The 22,992-nt window shown below is 35.6% G+C and overlaps 1 protein-coding gene across 2 annotated transcripts in view; it reads right to left on the bottom strand.

Annotated features, from left to right (window-relative positions):
• Window positions 1-22,760, bottom strand: part of Wdr11 (WD repeat domain 11) — a 53,922-nt gene extending 31,162 nt beyond the window's left edge. For both annotated transcript variants that reach the window (XM_026384251.2, XM_026384252.2), the window contains exons 1-11: window positions 22,584-22,760; window positions 21,347-21,458; window positions 15,846-15,999; window positions 14,635-14,808; window positions 12,179-12,365; window positions 9,816-9,981; window positions 8,950-9,064; window positions 7,550-7,745; window positions 7,143-7,246; window positions 3,679-3,855; window positions 970-1,054 (exon numbers count right to left, since the gene is read on the bottom strand). In XM_026384251.2, coding sequence (XP_026240036.1) covers window positions 970-1,054; window positions 3,679-3,855; window positions 7,143-7,246; window positions 7,550-7,745; window positions 8,950-9,064; window positions 9,816-9,981; window positions 12,179-12,365; window positions 14,635-14,808; window positions 15,846-15,999; window positions 21,347-21,458; window positions 22,584-22,669 — 1,556 coding nt within the window. In that variant the 5' untranslated portion in view covers window positions 22,670-22,760. The remainder of the gene's footprint in view (window positions 1-969; window positions 1,055-3,678; window positions 3,856-7,142; window positions 7,247-7,549; window positions 7,746-8,949; window positions 9,065-9,815; window positions 9,982-12,178; window positions 12,366-14,634; window positions 14,809-15,845; window positions 16,000-21,346; window positions 21,459-22,583) is intronic.
• Between the last annotated feature and the right edge of the window lie 232 nt (window positions 22,761-22,992).

Raw genomic sequence — 22,992 nt, 5'->3', positions numbered from 1 at the left:
ACGTGCCCATGTTGCTGTAGCCCTGAAGTTCAATGCTTTTGAAGATACTACTACTCCAGGTAAGTGTATCAGGAAGGACACAGCTTAAGATGGCAATATAGAGTGATTTGGTCTACACAACAAAACAAAGCAGTAACCCTTTTCATTATAATCAGAAGCTGTGATACTCAAAGGGTTAACCTTTCTCCATCCAGAAATTGCATTTACTCAGAACAGAGAATTCACTAAAGGTTAAAAATATGAATGTACATGAGGCTTACAATTATGTAATATACAGAAGATACAAGATGACCTTTCTTATGCCTTCATTAAAGATCAAAAATATGCTGGAAATTTGTATTATATGTGTGTGCAACTTTGCAATCTATCACTGTTAGAGCGAAAAAGGAAAGTAGTCTTGCACTCAGCGGAATAATGCTATCAAGCAGGCAGGTGTGCACTTTACAGCAGAAAGCAAAAGGTAGACTTCTGTCAACTTAGCCTTTTCTAGATATCTTTGTACACACAACACTCTCACAGATCACATCTCAAAAATCAAAGAGTAAATCCAAGACATTTGGGACCTTTTCTGATGATATTTAAACAAAGAAATAAGGTTAATCAACAGCTAAAATGCCTTTATTCAAATGTGTCATGAGTAGTCCTACTGACAGATCGTCACCAAACTGAAAAATAAACTAAATAAGCCTAAATAAAGCAACATGGTGATTTCTATTGAGAAAATAACCTGGACTTAGGAGAAATAAATAAGATGCAGCAATAAAAGAAAAATAGGTTCTACTGCTTATGTCCTTTACAAAGAAAGCAATTAGTACTCATCCTTGATCAGCACAGCCATTAGCTGAACATTAATACTTACTATTTAGACTTTTCAGTGAAATAATCACCACTGCAGATTCACTGAATCAGAACATTTTCTGATCTCAACAGAACATGTTTTAGATCGCAATGTCACAGTGACTTACTCACTTGACTTCACATGAGTGGATGCTTAGCTCCTTGTGCAGCAGACCACTAGTGAGATGATATACCAGGATGGAACCGTTACTTGTACCTATCAAAGTGACATAATAGCAAATAAAAAAAATTAAAAAGATGTAACAGGAGAGTATTAATTTAGTGGGAATTCAAACTTCCAATAAAAGTCTTCTCTCAAAATTTTAATCATTTTCCAACACTTATCTTTTATGAAAGAGACCCAAACTACATGCTAAACTACAATGCATTTCTCTGTCTTCTCATCAAAAATGGCCTAATATCAGATGCTCTGAAAACTTACTTAACTCGAGGGATAGGTTTGCACAGAAAAATTTTAAAACCTCAATCAATATACATAGCGATTTGGAGAAGCACTTTCCTAAGCTTTTCTACACATGGGAGTTTTGCTTCTTGAGATTCAGAATGTTTATTGTAGCTGGAACCTAGCTGAGCTCACTATCCAGTTTTTCCTATTTTTCTTTATAGTTTTTAATCTAATTTGACATATCAAGTAAATCATGACAAGGTAGTAAAATATGGTAGTTAAACTGTGGTTTCTATAGTGAAGGAAGCTTGGGTTCATGCTCTGGCTTTGGATACCTAAGTAAGTTACTTGCACAAAACTGAATCTGTTTTTGCCTCTTTAAAATAGAAATAATAGAAAATCTATTTGCTATAAATGAGAAAATATGTAAAGCACTTAGCACCACACTTACACAAACTAATTACCTGGTAACTAATATTAACTTGGTTAACCAGTATTTCTGTTATCATTGTAATGAAACATTTTGTGGCCTCAGGCAATATGTCTAAAGTTTAAACAGAAAAGACATGGATATAACTGAGAAAGTTTTAGTCTCTAAAATGTTTTTATAAGTTAAGGAAAGTAAACTGTGTAGTTGTTTGGACAACCACTTTTTCACTATGCATGGTTTAAAAGGACTAATGGATTTATACAAAGCAAAAGAATAAGTAAAAATGCTAGGCCAATTCCAATTTTAGATTATTTGTGAATAAAGCTCCAGTAGTATTCTAGATAACTATTCTAGAAAAATACATTTCAAAGTTGTACACACTGATCATCTATTCTCTCAGGTATCTTCTGGTACTGAGAAAGTAGCTGAATAATCTTCATAACAGTCAAATGATTTCTACATTCTGCAAGTCTTGATCTGTGAAGACTACGATCTAGTATTTCAGGGGCACAAAGAAGAATGAGCTGCACTTATTTTCCCTAGTGACACTGGAATACTTTAGATACTTATTTTATATTTTTTGCTATTATCCTAAATTTCTTTAAAATACTCATTATGTGCTAGTATAGTCAGCTTATTTGACAATGGAAATCTCAGACCTTGACATATTTCTTATTATATAGCTATAACAAGAAGTAATTATCCCCAAGAAATTGACAAAAAATCCCAATGTCATTGTAATTAGGTAGTGACATTCATTAGGTACACAAACATTGTATATACAGGCACTTACAACATACACTGACAAATCTTAATTAAAATTTCTATAAAACATTAAATATGAATCAATAGTTTATAAAGCAAAAATTAAACTTATCTGCATTTTTATAAATCTGAACACATGTAGAGACTATTCAATCTTCAAATTTAAATTGCTTTCAGAAGATAGCCAGAGAAAAATTAGAATACCCAAAGAAGTTATTAATACTTACATACCTAATAACCTGAGATATGCTGGTCACAAAATAAGATTTCATTTAGGAAAGAAGAAAAACAATAACAAACATGTCACAAATAACATGTTTGTAGACATGAGGAGAAAGCCAGAAGCCAACCAATAGCATCTTAAGAGGAAATGTTCACTATTTTGAATGTACTCTCTTTTCCAATTTTAGAATAAATGTAATTTAACCTTACATACTTAAGAATAAGCTAATTTCTGGGTTTTGCTGTAGAGGAAATCAGGTTCATTTTATTATTATGAAATTAATATAATAGCAAGTTGAAGCCCAGGCAAATTTTTTTATCTATAAAATAAGCATATATAATTTCAAATCAAAAAGCAAATCTTAGTTATAGGAACCATAATCTCTTTAAACAATAAAGAACACATAATTCTTAACACATCAAGAACACTGCCACAAAATTATTAACTCTGACTACATTATTACTTAACGAAGACCTTCTACAAATGTTAAGCACAGATAGCCGGAGGCAGACCAAGAAAAACAAGGGCCTTCGATTCACCATCATGCCAGGCCCTCCCCCTGACACTTCAACAGCATCAGGTGATGAGTTTCACTGGATTAACAATAAGACACTTTGCCGGGCATGGTGGTGTATGCCTGTAATTCCAGTGGTGTGGGAGGCTGAGGCAGAAAGATCGTGAGTTCAAAGTCAGCCTAGCAACTTAGTGAGGCGCTAAGCAATTCAGTGAGACCCTGACTCTAAATAAATTACAAAAAAGGGCTGGGGATGTGGCTCAGGGGTCAAGTGTCCCTGAGTTCAATCCACAGTACCCCACAAACAAACAAAAAGACACTTAAAGGAAAAGGATAGAATATATAAGAAATATGCTTCAAGATGAGTATTTCCACAATTTACTAAGCCCATTCCTTTTTTTTTTTTTTTAAAGCATCCTCAAACAGGATATAGGATTTTCTAGAAATCAGGAGCCAAAACATCCTATCAAATAAGTTTCAAAAAGAGAAGGTCAAATACTCACCAACAGCAAGCAGTGGCTGATACATCTTGATGTTTTTTGTGGTCAGTGGTGGGCACATACGAATGGCAAACTGTGGGGAGGGCAGTCCTGAAAGCAGTCCTGTTAGCAGGAATTTGAGATGCACCTCCTGTAAAATGGAGCCTTTGGGCTGTTCTTCTCCAGCAATTGCACTTTGCCCTTATTTGTCATTAAAAATAGAAAATTATTAATTATAAAGCATGCTGACCTTAGATTCCTCTAGAGTACTACTACCCATTATTCAGAAACTAAAGTCTTCTAAGAAACAAATTTCAGCCACAGTTCCTGGCATGAGGGCACTAAACAGAGACTTCAGAACAAATCAAGAGAAACTGGATTAGACAACACTTTCCATAGCATGGTGTGCTGGAAAACATTCCTATGTTACTGTCTTTCCAAAAGATTACTTTTCAATCTGCAGTGCTTTGTAAAGTATATATAAAACTGATGATCACAAAAAGCATGTTCAAAGAATAATTTATGATTTCTAATGAGAAACTTTAATGTATCAATGTATTTATAAAATTTAAGCCTTATAATTAATTTCTATGTAAAGACATAAAACATAAAATACATATTAATAAATAATATATGTAGTATATAAACTGTCATTGTTAACAGTTAAGTGTTAAATAGCATTATTTTTAGAGACATGTTGTATTTAGGTTATCAAGTCTCAAACCAAAATGACTCCAATAAAAACCACTCTAACACAATGTAAATATAAAGATTACAATAAAATTTAAACTGTTCACTAAAAAAGGCATACAAATTTCCTTCCTATAAATCACTATTGAATATTGGAATTAACTTGCCCAAAACATAAAGATATGTGTAAGCTGGGCATGGTGGTGCACACCTGTAATCCTTGTGGCTTGGGAGGCTGAGGCAGGAGGATCCAGAGTTTAAAGCCAGCCTCAGCAACTTAGCAAGACCCTAAGCAACTCAGTGAGACCTCGTCTCTAACAAAATACAAAATAGGGCTGGGGATGTGGCTCAGTGGTCCAACGCCCCTGAGTTCAATACCCAGTAACATACACACACACACACACACACACACACAAAGAATATGTGTGAGTGAATATATATGTATACACACATACACACAAACATGTATGCTATAATAGAAAAATATAAATAATTACTACAAGTGGGGGATGGAACCATGAATATAGTCCTTTGAGGCATAATGTTAGTAATAATGCTATTTTTAAACCTATAAAATATAGAGAAAAAATAACCACAAACTTAATCAAACTAAAATGATCCCTTAGAATTCGTCATACAATTGAATACAATCTCTCTGCTTCCCTTTCCTTAATGTAACATCCATTTGGTAACAATGGATGGTACATTAAGGAAAGGGAAGTTCAACAGGTAGGTCCTGCAAATACCAACACTATTAGCTTAAGAGCTGACTTCTGGGAACTGCCACATTTTTCAAGTATTTTTCATAAGAGGCAATTCACAAGGTAGGGCAGATTAAGCCTTAATAAGAAGCAGCCTTTATCCAATGAATATAAATCAGCCTCTGTATTTAACTGAATTGCTTTCAATTATCACTAAGTACACAGTAAATTTCAAATTAAAAATTTAATTAAAAGTTTTAATTAAAATGTTTTCAAGTGACAAAGCTTTAACACTTTTAAATCAACTACATTGTCAAGAACTGCTATACAATCTGTATCCTTTTGTTTCTTAAACACTGTTGTTTATATCACTTATATACCTAAACAGCATAAAACTTCAACCTCCTATGGGCTTCATATTACTGATTATTTCTGTTCATGTGTGTTTACAATTCTTTCCCCTTTAGTATTTTATATTTAAAACAGACAAGGTCGATTAACTCAGAATATCATGTTACTGATAAAATTAATTCTGCAAAACATGCAAAATGTGTCCAAACTTCTTCATATGAATTTGTTTCTGGATGGTGAATAGGAAGAATTTTAACTATAAAAGTGCCATTGAGCAAAGAGTTCTACAACTGCAAGACATTGAAACCAAGGCCCTGACACTTCAGGGTCTTGCCCTACATAGTAGAGCAGCCAGAAATGGAAGCCACTGCTAAGGAGCAGGCTCCAAAGTCAGGAGGACTGTGTTCACATTCTGGCTCTTCCACCAATTGGTATTTGGTATGGGGCAAGTTTTTTAATTTCTGGGCCTCAGTTCTCACCCATAAAATGGGGCTAATATCACCCACTTTGCAGGGTCGTGGTGAGGTAATATGTAGAGTATGTAGCACAGCATTTAAGGTAATATTTAAGCACTCAATAAATGCCATTTGATTAACATGATTAATAAAGCAATGCTCATTGTAGTATAGCACTTATCTATAGCATTTAAGCAAAAAAAAAGTACTAAATAATATGCATTCACAATTGCATTATGGAAGAACAAATAATGACAGAAAAGCCTTTGTAAACCACATCCACAATTTTAAAAGATATAGATATGAAAATTACTTGGCCTATTTACAAAATCTTATGAATTCAGGTTACATATATATTTGAAATCACAAATCCTCATTCTTCTTTAGTATGTACTAGCCCTATAATAATTAAGTAACTGAATATTTTATCTATAAATACCTGTTTAAAGTAAGGATTCCTAACATAAGAATATGAAAATTAATGTGTAAGAGTTAAAGTGATTTTTTTTCTAACAATGCTGAGTTACTTTATTCCTTTAACTAACTGCACATCTAGAACTCCCAAGGCCCTGCATGGAGTGCTGGAGTACACAAAATTCAGTCAAACCCTTATAATTTACTAGAGGAAATAGAAGTAAGGCCACAATTACAATAGTTATTAATTATTAGGGGCCACACAAAAAAAAAGACATTTATATCAGGGTTGGAAGATTATAGAGAGCAATACTTGACCTAGGCAAAGTGGCACATGCCTGTAATCCCAACAGCTTGGAAGGCTGAGGCAGGAGGATCATGAATTCAAAGCCAGCCTCAGAAAAGCGAAGTGCTAAACAACTCAGTGAGACCCTATCTCTAAATAAAATACAAAATAGGACTGGGCTGTGGCTCAGTAGTCAAGTGCCCCTAAGTTCAATGCCTCATACCCCCCACACCCCCCAAAAAGCAATTCTTCAGCTGAATTTTGAATCAGGGAATGGCAGAGAAGGGAGAAAAGGCCCACATCTAAGAGCAGAATCCAGAATCCAGTGATTTCTTTCATTTTAGATTAGTCTCTAAGGAATGACAAATACTAGTATCCACAACTATAATGCCTATCCATGCTACTTCAGGCACTTTTATCCTAATATTTTATACCCTTCTGGTTAATTTAGGAAAGAATGATTCTATATTTTAGTTTTCTCAAGTATTTCTTTGACTTTATAATAATTGCAAATCCATGACTATTAATTTTGCCCTTCAAAAAAAAAAAAAATACCTAACATGAAAGTTAAAAAAAAAAGAAGCAGCTTACCAATCATGTTATCTAGGGAAAGGTCAGGGAGTTTATTCTGTAGCACTCCTACAGGAATTCCACAGAAAGACACCGGTGAATACAAAGGCGACACACCAGAACTACTGCAAAGACATAATAATTAGATGGTTTTTACATATATAAAACCATGATTACATATTAGGAACTCAAAGTATTAATTCCAGCTCATGACATTTTATTTTTATTGTAGTATTATCTCATTCATAGGCGAAACAGCTTTACCAGGTACACATGCTTCCCTAATAATCTAAAGTCTTAATTATCTCCTTAAAATATTTTTTAATAGAAAACTGGCCCTTCTACTTTTAGATGATCCTACTAACTTTTTTAAAAGAAAGGAAACAGAAAATATAAGACACAAAACACAATCCCAGTGATTCATTTACCTGCTCCGTGAATTTCGACTGCACACAGCAGACTTGAGTTCCCATATCATGACCCTGCCGTCACTCACTATGAGGGCAGCTGCATTCTCATTGACAGGACAGCACACCATACTGAAGGGACGGACAGTTTTTGTAACCCTGATTGCATCGCACTGGCTTCGTAAATCATAGGTAAGCTCCTGAACAGGATCTGGATCTAAACATAAGATTGATTATTTTAAATGTCAGAAACATACCAAATGCACTACTGTTTATTTCCACTTAAATAAAACTCCAACTAAAAGAATGTAATCCTGTCATTCCTGGGGCTGGGGTTGTGACTCAGTGGTAGAGTGCTCGACTAGCATGCACAAGACACCAGGTTCAATCCTCAGCACCACATAAATGTAAATAAAGATATTGAATCCACCTAAAGCTAGAAATGAATATTTTTTAAAAAAGAATGTCATTCCTTCACTAGTGCAAACTGTTGAGTACAGCTTCACTTTTTACAATTACTACTAATTTCCTCAGAATATAAAGATAATTTGCTTAGTGTCTGCACAAAAGTTTAATCTATAAATTAACAAGATATTTTGTTTTAAAATATTTTAAAATAAAGGAAATGTTCAGAATCATATGTCAACAGTAACGTAAGATTAAATAATAAACAATGCACTATAGACCATCATAATTTGCAGGTGTCTGTAAGTCTGAAAATACCAGAAATTTTTGAAAGATATAAGAAGCACTTTCATCTTCATGTCATACATCACTTCACAAAAATATTACTTCTACACTCCAAGATAAGACTGACCTGACAACAGAGTGCCCTGGAGACACGTTAACCTGTCACTTTACAATGGAAGCTCCTAAAGCAGAAAAGTCAAAGAATGTAACACTAAAGATGCATGAGGCTGCACTTGGACTGAAGACTCACTAAAGATAATGTCTACATGGTCCATGGATACCATCAAGAAGAAAGAATTACAAGATATCAGTCTCTTTACCATTCATAGAAGGAACACTGTTAAAACACTGAGAGACTGATCCTGGGCATTTCCTTATGCTGTAACCACTGTCAAGGCAAGTATTATCATCAACACTATGTGCATTGGCAGGCAATTACCAGGTGAGGCTTTATAATTATTTTTGGCGGGGGGGGGGGGTTACTGGAGATTAAACTCAGGGGCACTCAACCACTGAGCCACATCCCCAGCCCTATTTTGTATTTTATTTAGAGCCAGGGCCTCTCTGAGTTGCTTAGTGCCTCGCTTTAGCTGAAGCTGGCTTTGAACTTATGATCCTCTTGTCTCAGCCTCCTGAGCCTCTGGGATTACAGACATGTGCCACTGTGCCCAGCTAGGCTTTATAATTTTGAAGAAAAATATAATTAACTTTGTTGTGAGATTTAAACTCACCTGGTTCATCACCTGAAGTGGTGAAAACGCTACTGTAAGATCTTCGAACACGTAAGGTTATACACCCATTTTCATGAAGGCAAAATAAACCATCACGCTGAAAGCAGGGTATTACCTTTAAATAGATGACATATTTATTTGTAAAAACACAATAGCTAAGTGAAGCATAGATACTGTGAAACTCAAAATCACATTTAGAGAATATGGGCAAAAAAAGAAACAAAAATACATACACAGGGGCTGGGGTTGTGACTCAGCAGTAGAGCGCTCGCCTAGCACGTGCGAGACACTGCTATCCTCAGCACCACATAAAAATAAATAAAATAAAGGTATTGTGTCCAACTACAACTAAAAAAATTTTTTTTAAATACATAATACCTAAATTTTTTTTTTTAAAGAGAGAGTGAGTGAGTGAGAGAGAGAGAGAGAGATTTTTTAATATTTAGTTTTTTAGTTCTCGGCAGACACAACATCTTTGTTTGTATGTGGTGCTGAGGATCGAACCCGGGCCGCACGCATGCCAGGCAAGCGCGCTACCGCTTGAGCCGCATCCCCAGCCCCTACCTAAAATTTAACACCAAATGAACATTTTAAAAATTCAATTTATAATTCTAAAAAAAATATGTCTTCATCCATGTGTATGTGACGTAAATAGCTCAGTAAATATCTCAGGAGAGGTCAGAAGAATTTTTAGGATAAATCAAACCAATTAAAAGTGCAGAAAAATAAGGAATACAAAACATTGCCATTTATTTTTTAATAAACAGAAAAAAGAAAGTGGTACTAATGACTTGGAAGATTAAAGTCTTTCTCTAAATACCATCTCTAGAAATTTCTGGGGGTGGAATTTACAAACCATTGGATACCTGCAGAAAGGGAACTCCTGTCCTTTCTATTGCAATCACGCCCACTGTTTGATTCACCTCAAGGTCAAGGATTAAAATCTCTCGAGGGTAGAGCAGCAACATGTGGTTCCTTTTTGAAGGAAGATATGCCAGCTGGAGGCAATCATTGAGAGTTACAAATTCAGCACTGAAAAAAGTATCAAGAGATGAACTGATATCAATGTTAGTATCAAGACTTGATTCATTTCAAAAAAGATTAAGAAAGATTTAATTTTGTACTTACTATGTAAAAATAGTCAATAAGAATGTACAATTATTTCTTGAAATTACCAATGTGGTTAGCATCCAAAACTTAGATCTCAGTGCTGGAATTCAATAGGCTAAGTGGACATAGTATTTCTAAATTTTTGAATGACTTAAGTAAAACAGAACAGCATTTTATCCACAATAAGATGAAAAGTGGTAATACTATGATGGAATTCATAAAATAGTTTTATTTTTACTTTGCAATTAGAAGCAAGAGACTGATGAAAGCAAGACTTGGGATTAGCAGGTCATCTCTGCCCTACTCCGCCTTTCTTAACTTTTTTTTTTTTTTTTTTTTTTGGCAGTGCTGATGATAACACCCAGGGCTCCATGCATGGTAGGCAAGTGAGCTATATCCCCAGGCCATCTCACTCACTTTTACACTGCCTAAATCTTTTTTGGAACAAATTTGGGTATTTCATTCATTATATCCCAGCATGTTCTTCTGTGTAAATAAGACATGAAACTATGAGGATTGTAAAAAAGTGTTAGTCCTAAAAATCATTCTAGTAATTTGTGACTGTTGCATATATTTAATCATAACCTTTAACTATATTTCAACAGAAATATATTTACATGATAATTTTATTGAAAGGTTTAGAAATTTCAAATTGTTACTTTAGAGGACTAGAAAGGGAGAGAGATTTGTAGTGCAATAAATTCCTAACTGCCATGGATGGGCCTGAGTAAGTTTTCTTTCTCTATGTGATGGGAACAGAGCTACCACCTGGGACTAAGTATATAAAGTAATGAATGTAAAAGCAACTAGGTCAGTTCCAGTTGAAGGATAAAAAGTGCTCAAAATGTACATGTAATTCACATAAGAGATTAAATCACAACTTATAAAACCATTTGCCTGCCAAATAGTTATTTGCACATGATAGGGAATCCATGAATAGTGGAAAGTTCTCATAAGATACTCAATTCATTTTGGCACAAAATGGAACACAAATAAACAATTTAACCAGCCTATGGTTTAATAACATAAAAACATTTATCCACAAATTTAGAATGTATTTGTAGTGAAATTTATATTTTTACTATATTTTTTAACCAAAAAATCTAGATAGCATAACTTTAGCATATTAAAAATAAAGGCTATATCTTAAAAATGAATGCCAAAAAATCTTGCCAGAACAGGAAAAATAAAACTAATACATAAAAGTAGTTACTTAAAATTTTATATAGGTACAGTTTTTGTTGTTGGGTTTTTTGTTTGTTTGTTTCCTGTATTAGGGATTGAACTCAGGAGCATTTAAGCACTAAGCCACATCCCCAGCCCTTTTTGTATTTTATTTAGAGACAGGGTCTTGCTAAGTTGCTAGGGTTTTGCTAAGTTGCAGAGGCTGGCTTTGAACTCACGATCCTCCTGCCTCAGCCTCCAGAGCAGCTGGGATTACAGACAGGTGCCATTGCACCCAGCTCAGGTATAGTTTCTTAAACCATAACAGCTCACATTTTCTAAATGAAAGCTTACAAAGTATCAACCACAACATGAAGTACTCTACTAACATTATCATATCTTTTAATCTCTATAACAATCCTAAGAACTACTTTAAAACCCTATTTCAGAGATTGAAATCTGAGTAAGACTAAGGAATCTGTTCTGAGTCACAGTTATGGATTCCCCCAGAACTTAGCTCTTAATCAGTATGGGAAAAATCTTCAACTACATAAGAAAAACACTTATATTTTATTGGCTAATGAGAGGCACAGCAAAGTCAGGAAAACATACTAAAATAAAATTCAGCTTTTGTTTCCCAATTCTTCATGTATTCAATAAGCACAACTTCAGAATCATTTCATATTTTCAGAAGTAAAAATCAGGAGTGAAAAATTTTAATCTGAAAAATTCAGTGGGGGAGTTTAGAATGGCTGGACGATGCAGAGAGACCATGCTAAAATGTTGGATCTCCTCCTATGGGAAAAGGCAGAATATTTTTTTTTTTCCTCTAATAAACTTGAAACTAGGAAGTGAAGTGAGATGAAGAAGAATATCTACCTTAGCACAACTCCAAAAGAATGCTTTGATATCTGACAAACTGATGAATGCTGTTAGGCTTACACTTTTAACTTACCTAGGTTTCTCTTGAGTGATTAAAATTTTTACTTTATTAAGAGCCTTCTTGGCTCCTGTGGCTGCAGCCAGCTTGTTATGAGCTGGGCTAGAGTGTGGGCTGGAGATGTACACTTTTTTCCCAGGTCCCGAGGGAGGCTTGGATGGAGAGAAGTCGGAGATGAATACAATACCCTCACTGGTGAGTACTATATTAAAAGAAGCAAAATTCTTATTAAAGTTTAGTCAAGTTGAGCACAGAATTTTATTCCAATACAACATGAGAGAAAGACAATAATAATTTTAAAAATATAGAACATGCAATGTTATGGTCATAACATGATGAGAATTTTCTCCAAGTTGAAAAGAAACAAGTAATCCATTATAATTCATCAGACTCTTCCAAGCTCAGCATTCTGAATTATGTTTATATATTAAAGAGACAGTAGAAGAGTGTTGGCAGAAAGAACAAATGTTTGTTCTTCCTGATAAATTCTGTGCACAGAATTTCATTAAAAACTCTGTAACTTCAAAATCCAAACACTTTCCAGAATATAAGATTCACAAGAAGAAAAATAGCCCATATGTAAGATATTCTGCATATCACAATTAGCTAAGTTCAAATATTTGATTGAATGATACTAAATTTTGTAGGATTCTCATGAGCTACTCAGTCTTCTTGAACATCAGACTATACCTTAGGATGAATAAAGACTGTTTCCCTTTATATTTAAAAATGACATAAGTCCCAACAGAGGATTACTAAATGTCCATGAAACAAAAATAGTTTAACACAACATTTGGCAATATAAACTATGCCTTTTTATGACTATAAAGAGAATCTCCCTCCTAACTAGAGCTGACCAATACTGGGATATATGGGCAGGACAACCTCATCCACCCTGAGTCTTAGCAATCTAAGGCTGCTGCAGGCACAGAGATCAAGAAAGCATACAAGTTATGACAACCCTAGCACAGTGAAGTAAATAAAAAGTGTTAGGGCAAGTGGCATTTTGAAATATTTTCACCAGAAAAATCAGAGACGTAGAGCTGATGCAACCAATCTGGGCTAACACTTTGTTTCCTTTCCAGGTTCCAGAATCATCTTTGAAGGTCTCACTGGCTTCTCTTCTTTTGTGATGCCTTCCCTCCCTGTGCTGCACTAGTCTTCTGTTGTGTTCTTGCAGCACTGCATTTACCTCAGCAAACTGCTGAGTGAGTGAATGTATGCATGCACAAGTTCATATAAATATTCATACACACAAAGGCTTGAACAGTCCATATTGTGGTTACTTTTTAGCCATGTGTCCCATTTCAACTTCCACTTGTCTGCCTTTCTCTGACTCCTTCACTTCACTATCACACATACACATTTAATAAAGACAGACCAGAGTCAGAATTGAGTCATTCAAATCCAGGAAAAACAGCTAATTCCCTTACCTCTTTCAAGTTTCAAGTTTCTGATCATTATCAGAATGAAGCCTACTTTAACCATTATATCTATCACAACTTGACCACCAGATATCCCATCCCTCTTCATCCCCTTCAACCTATTCACATTCTTTATATCACTTATCACCTTTTAACAGACTAGAACTTAACTCACTATGTTCACAGTTTATGATCTGGCTCAAACTAGAATGCTAACTCTACAAAAGCAAGAACCTTCATATTGGTGTCAATAGCTCAAGAAATATTGTTGAATAACTGAACAATGAGTATCTTCTAAATAATTTATCCATAAAATTATCTAAAATCTCATTTTTACATCATCTGATTTATAAAATATCAAATAGTGACAAAAAATGCCTCTGCAAGAAAAGATTCCTTTGGGCTTATTCCATTTTTTACATGCATCTGTTTAGGGCACTCACAACACATGGCATGAATTAGGATAATCTTTTTTTTTTTAATTTTTTGTAGTTGTAGATGGACATAATGCCTTTATTTTATTTGTTTATGTGGTGTTGAGGATCGAACCCAGTGCCTCACACATGCTAGGCAAGTGTTCTGCCACTGAGCTACAGCCCCAGCCCTAGAATAATCTTTTTAAAAAGTAGAAACTTAATTTGGCCACAGAGTAAATGAAATCCTTGATTCAAGGTTTTTAAGTATTCCTAAAAAATTTAATTCAATTAAATCTGAATTAGAGTATCACAGTAACACTCTGTCCCTGGCTAGTCCGATATTATTCACAAATTCAACATAGTGAAGGTGTGGGTTGCTGGCTCATATTTTTAACTATTAAAATAGGTGAAAATGATAAGAAGTAATGACTTAGTACATGAATCGGGACCTGCAGATATATGGATGAGATGTGCTTCTCCACTTTGCTCAGTCATCTTAGCATTACAGATGTATGTGTGTGTGTGTGTGTGTGTGTGTGTGTGTATATATATATATTTTGCATAGGATATAGCATTAATTATATTGTTAGTACTTCATTTAATTCATTTTCCACAAGAAACCAATACTCACAAGTTAAATGTGAGGGATCAAAAGGGTCAAAAGAAAAAGAGAGAATGTTATCTGCATAGCTTTTCTTCCACAGTTTCGTGCCAGTATCTGCATTCCAGAGCACAATGTAATTTGGCGGGTGGATAGCAAGCAACAAATCTCGGGAAGCATCTTGATTCCACAACCACTGAACGTCTGTAAAGACGAGATAAATAAGGCAAAATTCAAAAAACTTCCATTTCAAAAGAGGTGGATAACTTGCCATTGATATTTAGTTTAGTAGGTACAATCCCTAAAATCTTAACACAATGCCAAACGTGACATATGCATTCTTACCAATACTGTTTTGGTTTTAAATGAGTAACATAAGAAAAATCTGCAGAAGAAAACTTTATTTCATGTAAGAATGAGATGTTTGGTTAAAATTCCCAGTAATCTAAAATATCACTTTCCAGAAAATTCAACACAATTAATCATCCTTTAAACATAAAATTAGGAGTTAGGGTATATACCTCAGTGATAGAGCCTTTGCCTGGCATATGCAAGGCCCTTGGTTTGATCCCCAGTATCACAAAAAGAAGAAACCAAAAACAAAACTATAAAACCAACATATGAAACTCTCTTAGCCACAATCAAGATGCCACACTCCCCAAATGCTTTCCTGGAGACTCTGAAGTTTTTCATGATTTTTCAAGATGATAAACAGACTAAAGATGTAGTTTAGTACCTAGCACACAGAAAATACTCAAAAAATTTTTAAATTGTCATTTAAAAATTTTAAATTTTTAAATGACAATTTAAAAATCAGAGAGGTTCTCAAAGATATATACCTAAAGAATATTTCATTGGTTTTGGATTAATAACAAAGAAAAAGTTAAACAATCTAAGAAAATGAGAATAAAATGTTGTTCAACTCTATTAAACATTGACAGCTAATTCATAAGAGTAGTTCAACCAAGTTTACTTATAATATAGATTTCAAGATGGAAGCAGCTTAATTTTCTTATTATACTTGAATGAGGCTGAAATTGAAATTAAGGGTTTTACCAAAGCATGAATCAATTGAGATTTGAGAAAAATAAGCCCAGAATTCAGATCAGTAGAGAAGGCTAAAAATCTCCAAGAGTTAATCTGCAAACAATGATATTAAATGAGAGGTGGAGGGGAGGGGCAAGAAAATATTCTGAGTAAGTACATCAATATAAGCTCTGAGGAGAGCACATTTTCCTCACCCTGGATAGGTCTGGCATGCTCCTGGATCTCACACTGAGCTACTCCTGCTGCCACATCCCAAACAATAATCTTCCCATTGACATCAGCAGAAGCTAAGCGCAAGCAATATGGTGAGCCAATGTTATGGTGGTAGTTTTCCCTGGCCCATTTAACCTAGTATCAAGAAGAAATCAGATCAAGTAAATACTTGCATTGGATAAAACTAAACATCATTTTACAACACATAAACCAGAACCCATACTATATTTGTATTACAAAAATCTTTAGCATGAATAAAAGGAAACTAGTTTGCATTTTGAAATTTAATATTTTTATTATACATGGCATTTTTCAAATGTTGCATTGCAAATATTTTTTATCAAAATGCTCTTGCCTTGAAAATGTGAAAAATGATGCATAGCCTTAATATTTTGGGAAACTCAGGTTAAAATCAAAATAAAACAAAACAACAAAAATTCTCCAGAATACTTTGCTTTTAAAACCTCAGAATACCTTGGAACTAGTTCCCCTAAAATCTAGTTGTAACAAAACATATAAAATCATGAATTGCTAAGAAGAATGTTTTTCTATATTTTGTTCTCCTAATTAAAAGGAGACAATTAGAGACAAACAAAGCCTCCACAGGGAAGCAAAGGAAAAACCAAAAGCAAACAAAAAACTCTGGTTCTATCACCTTCATAAAAATATAAGCTTTTCTATAAAAAGAAATTTATGCTTCATACTTCCAACAACATTAAAGGACAAGTAAGAATAGAATTTTAAAAATAAAATTCACAACTCCAGGACAAATCTGATTAAATTCTTGGATAATGAATACAGAATAAGAGACAAGTCCTATAATCCTTACCATGACCTGAGACATTCCCTGGCCACTCCCCGGTCACTCTTCTGGTGGTTACTACCACTTGTTTTTTCATTCTTAGCATCCTGTTTGTTTTCTTCAAAGCACTTTATTATACCATGTGTAATTATAATTTTTTTTTTTAATTTATCACCAACCCATAGACTCTCAGCTCCCAGGGGTACATCCTGTAGGCCTTGTTCATATTTCTAGTACCAGACCAGTAGAGCACCAGTACAGTGCTCAAAGTTGATATTCAGTGTGTGTTTATAGATGAATTTAAATCCCAGCATCTCAGGAGGCTGAAGCAGGAGGATTCCGAATTCAAAGCCAGCCTCAGCCAAAGCTAGGTGCTAAGCAACTCAGTGAGACCCTGTCTCTAAATATAATACAAAATATAAATATAATAAATATAATACAAAATAGGGCTAGGGATATGGCTCAGTGGTTGACTACCCCTAAGTTCAATCCCCAGTACCCCACCCCCCAAAACTGATAAATTGAAGCATCAGAAAATCTCTAATTGTACACATATAAACATATATACACGTGTATATATATATAAGCACATCCACAGATAATGATAAAGTAGGAAAGTAGGCTAACAAATTAAGTATTTATGAAAAAGATGAAATCAAGTTTTCCAAATATTTTAATAATCTAAAGTTTTACTGTTATAAATCTTCTGAGGCAAAAATCTTTCTAATAAAATGTGCATGCTATGCGTATTTTTTGTATGTGTTCATTTAGATATGTGTATATATTTAAATGTATGTGTGTATGTGTTTATACATTGTGTGTATGGGTGTATATAGTCAATCTTAATTATTTGCAGATTCCACAAATGTGAATTTGCCTACTCAGTAATATTTGTTTGTAACCTCAAAACTAGTATGTGCTATGCATTTGCAGATAAGAACAGAACGTAAAAATTTAGTCAGACACACACGTGTGTTCCCAATTGAGGGCAAACAATGTATTCTTGATTCAGCTCTCAAAGCACAAAAAAAGGGTCCATTTCACATCTCTTGAAATATCACATTTTCACATTTTGGGGCTTTTTGTTGGTGACTTCATTGTTTAAAACAGCTCCCAAGTATAGTACTGTTCTGTTCTTAAGGGCAAAAAAGTTGTGATATGCCTTACAGAAAAATATATGAGTGAGATAGCTTTGCTCAGAGATATGCTATAGGCCATGAATTCAATGTTAATGAGTCAACAATATACATTAAATGTCCTTAAATAGAAACACATATAAAATAAGGTTATATATTATTGAGCTGATGAAAATGTTGTGACCAGAAGTTCACACAACCCAATTGCTGGGAGTTAAACAATGTTTCAGTATTCACCAATTCAGTGTTTGCAGTGACTCTAGAGAATATAACTACCTATAACTACCTTTAATAACAAAATGATTGTTGGTGTATGTATGTGTATATATATATATATATATATATATACACACACACACACACACACACACACACACACACACACACACGTATACACATGTGTAGGTATTGAATCCTATTATGCAAGCTCCAACTGATATACCACTTTAAAAATCACCTAGACACATCATAGACAAGCTGCTGAAAACCAAGGATAAGGAGAAAATCTTGAAGGTAAAAAGAGAGAGAGAGAGAGAGAGAGAGAGAGAGAGAGAGAGAGGAGAGAAACCAAGGCAAGAATTTCTCATCAGAAATTAAGTAAGGAGAGCATAGTAGAGTGATATTTTTAATACTACTAGAAAACAAAATTGCCAACCCAGCATTTTATATCCTTTAAAAACAAAGGTAAAACACTTTCTCAGACAAATAAAGGCTGAGAGAATCAAGAAAGATATGCACTTCCAGAACTTAAAGTACATTCTTCAGGTAAAGAGAATATAACACCAGACTGAAACCTGAATCTACATAAAGAAATAAAAGCTCCAGAAACGAAAAAAAAAAAAAAAAAGAAAGAAAGAAAGATAAAGAAAAAATGAAGGTAAATATATTTTTCTTTTAAAAAACTTCTGTACCTTACATCAGACTCAACAATGAAAGACTAAATACTTTCCTCTCAAGCTCAGAAACAACACAAGAGTATCCTCCTACCACATGGATTCTCTGGTTCTGACCAGCGTAATATGGCAAGGAAAAAAAAAAAACAACCTGAAGAAATACAGACTATCAATGATTATAAATTAAATTGTCTTCATTTTCAGATAACGCGATTGTCTATTTTAAAAAACCCACCCCTAAATTACTAGCTCTAATGTGTGAGTCTTGCAAGATTGCAGAGGCATAGGTAAATATACAAAAATCAATAATATTTTCCCCCACCTCATACCATGTATGAAAATTAACTCAAAATGGATCAAGGATCTGCACGTAAGAGTTAATACAGTAAAACTCTTAGAAGAAAACAAAATTGTAAATCTTATTGACACTGGGAAAAGCAATGGTTTCTTGGAGATGGCGCCAAAAGTACAAGCAACAAAAGAAAAAAGAAAAAAAAAAGATAAATTGCACCATATCAAAATGAAAAACTTTTGCTCTTGAAAGGGAAGACCTGCGGAATGAAAGTAAAGAAAACCTAAAAAAATGAGAGAAAATATTTGCAAATAATATATATGTGATAAGGGACTTATATCTAAAATACATAAAGAAAACTTACATCTTAATAATAAAAAGATAATACAGTTTTTGAATGGACAAAGGATCTGAAGGAACAGTTTTACTATGAAGACACACAAGTGGCCAACAAGTTCATGAAAAGATACTCAACATCATTAGCTACCAGGGAAATGCAAATCCAAACTATAATGAGAACCACTTCACACCCACTTGGATGATTATAATCAAAAGGACAGAGAATAAGGATTGGGGTAATTTGGAGAAATCTAAATCTTCACATACTGCTAAACAGAAAGTAAAATTTGGAACAGTCTAGTAGCTCCTCAAAAAATTAAACACAGAGTTACCAAATAAGTTAGTAATGCTACTCCAGATATATACCCAAGAGAAATGAAAACAGATCAAATATAAAAACTAGTCCAGGAATGGTTATAATTACGTGATTCATAATAGCCCAAACTGGGAAACATCCAAATGTTCAAAAAATAAACGTGATATATCCTTCCAGTGGAATATTGTTCAGCAATAAAAAGAAATGGAGTAGTGATACATGCTATAGCAGACGAACTTTTAAAACATTATGTTAAGTAAAAGAAGACAGGCATAAAAAGCCATATACAATATGATTCCATTTATATGAAATATACAGAGCAGGCAAACCTCCTGAGACAGAAAATAGATTAGTAGTTGCCTAACGAGGGGAATGAGGCAAATGTGTACAGGGTTTCTTTTTGAGGTGATGAAATTGACTGGTGATGGCTAAATAATGGTGAATATACTAAAAACCATAAAACTGTATACTTTAAATGGGTGAATTCTATAGTCTATCTCAATAAAGCTGTTATGAAGAAGACCTGAAATTTCTATCCCCAACCCTGAATTCTTTCCTAAACTTTACCTCACTATAAAAAACACATCATAGGGCTGGGGATGTGGCTCAAGCAGTAGTGTGCTTGCCTGGCATGCGCCCGGCGCTGGGTTTGATCCTCAGCACCACATAAAAATAAAGATGTTGTGTCCACCGAAAAACTAAGAAATAAACATTTTTAAAAAAACACATTATAGCTATCTCAAACTTTTCATGTTGAAAACTTAAACTCACTGACTTCACACATACTCATCATTACCGGTCATACTGTTACTCAGTTATTCAAACAGAAACCTTGGAGTCAGAGACTATTCCTTACATTGATCATTATACAAGTTATCCAATTTGCCTGTCACACAGCTCCTAAAGATGACTCTATTTTTGTCTCATCCTTATTTTAGCATCTTAGAATTTCTTGCCAAAATTACTCAAAGTCTACTAAATGATTTCACTGCCTCCAGTCCTTCCTCCAACAGATCTTCCACAGCTGCCAAAGTGAGTTTTTCTAAAATACAAATGCAGTTATATCAATCTCCCATTTAAAAAAAGAAATCAAACTCCTCCCTAATGTTAGAAAATTCTCAAGACACACAGTTGAATCTCTTGGGCTGTTCCTCTTTCAGCACTTCTATAAGTGGAGCACTCTTTTGGCCATCTTTGCAGTACATTAGTTAGCTCTACACGTGTTCCCTTTCCCTGAAATACTACTCCCTAAATTTCTCACTTGGCTAAATACTTTTTACCAGTCCCTTAACTGGAAAGACTTCTGTGACCCACCCCAAAACCCCTACAACTAGCTGAGCAGTTCCTTCTTTTTCTTCCCACAGCATGTTAAGCGAGTCCTACCATGCTCTGAATTCTCCTCACAAGATAATGAATTGCCTAAGACCTCTCTGTGTATCCTCAGTGCACACAAAGCATCCAAAACTAATCAATGGAATGAGTGGTCTGGTAAATGGCAGAAATGGTATTCCCACATAGCTTTAAAATGACTTAAGTCATTTTTTAATAACTCATCCTAGATTGACATTATGCTGGGTTACCCTAAATAGATTATTATATTTAAGAGTATTCAACATGTATACCTATGATTTAATGAGAACCTAGTGATATATTAAACTTCACACTATACAGAATGTTATGGGGTCAAAGTGAGATTTGACTTACCTTAACAACATCAGCTTTATGTTTTTCTAAAACTTGAAGAGTTTGGGCAGTACTGGAATCAATCACTACCACCAGCGAATGACATCCATAAGCAATTAAACCTTGCCAGCCCCTGGCAAAAGAGCAACATTAAAACTCAAGTATGCAACAAGGCAAGATTCAACTTCTCTGTTGCTAATCCTAAATAAATGATAAAGGTACACAAGTACCACCATTAATAAAATTATTACTTAAACCCAAAGGCTTGTATGTAACAGTATCCATTTAAATAAAAGGTGTAGCTAAGTTTACAAATGCTTTTTGCAATTCATTTTTAATTTGGTTAAAAAGGATCCTAAGGCTACGTTTATACAGCGATGAACATGTAAAAAGCAACTTGTGTGTCTTTGAGGGCCTATGCTTTGTCTTATTCTTTAAAATCTGTTTTCAATGTTGAGTATCTACCATGTGCCTGGGATATGTATCTACGAGGAGTCCTAGATCTTACAACCCCATAAAAAACGACACAAGTCAGGAGTTTCAGTCCTTTTGACAACAATCCCAGCGCCACAGCTTCAGAATTTTGCTTTACATCCGTTTTATTATTAGTTTGGAGCTGCTGTTACTTCACAGTGAAAAGACAAAAGGTAACAGGGGCGAACTGAACCAGAAAAGAGAAAGGTGCGAAAAGGCAGGGAATGCACAGGTGCCTAGCAGAGAGTCCAGCACGTCGTTGAATGAATGCAAGAAAAGGAAGAGAGAGAGAGAGAGAGAGAGAGAGAGAGAGAGAGAGAGAGAGAGAGAGAGAGAGAGAGGGAGGGAGGGGGGAGGGAGGGGGGAGGGAGGGAGGGGGGGAGGGAGGGGGGGAGGGAGGGAGGGGAAGAGGAGGGGGAAGGGGAGAGGAGGGGGGGAGAGAAGTGGACAGGAGCCGGGAAGGGAAGGCGGGAGGCGGGCTGGGGGGAAGAGAAGCCTGGATCCGGGGAGGAAGGGAAAGGGGAAGGGAGGGTCCAGCACGGAGCGCGCAGGCAGGGCTGGGGACACCCGGGGAAGGAGGGCAAATGCATCTGCAGGGGTTCCCCACATGGGGCACCTGCCACCATCGGGACAACAAAATTCATCATCTCGAGGAAAATCGAACGCAGCAGTGCGACGGCCGCCCTTCTGCGCGAGGCCGACACCAGGGAGGGAAGCCCCTGTTCTCGCCCCTTCCCCTCAGACTCTGGCCGCTCTCGGCGGCCCGGAAGCCCGCCGCCCTCACCAGTCCACCGCCGCCTTGTTGTGGGCGTTGAGGGCCCCGGTGAGGGTGCGCGCCGACACCTTGAAGTTCACGGTGTAGGGCAGCATCGCGGCGGCTAGCCCGGGCTCCCCCGCCGGCCCGCAACCCGGAAGCGGCCAAGGCTGCCCTTCCGTTCAAGAGTCCGGGGAGCCCGTCGGCGTCGCCATCAGGTTCCGCCGGCCCCAAGGTCCCACCATCTACAGGTTCCGCCGCTTCCAGTTTCTGCTGAACTCAGGTTCCCCGCCTCTGGGTTCCGCCTTCTGCAGAGTCCTGCGGCCCCAGTGGTCCCGGGTTTTGTGACTTCTGTGGCTGTGTTTGCAAGAAGTGTCATATCTATTTCCTCCAGGTTTGGGGAAAACATTGCTAGAAATCTGAACAACAAGACACGCAT

Source organism: Urocitellus parryii, chromosome 5 (assembly GCF_045843805.1).
Source record: "Urocitellus parryii isolate mUroPar1 chromosome 5, mUroPar1.hap1, whole genome shotgun sequence".
In the NCBI taxonomy this organism is placed as follows: Eukaryota; Metazoa; Chordata; class Mammalia; order Rodentia; family Sciuridae; genus Urocitellus; species Urocitellus parryii.
This window is presented reverse-complemented; position numbering and strand designations above follow the sequence as displayed.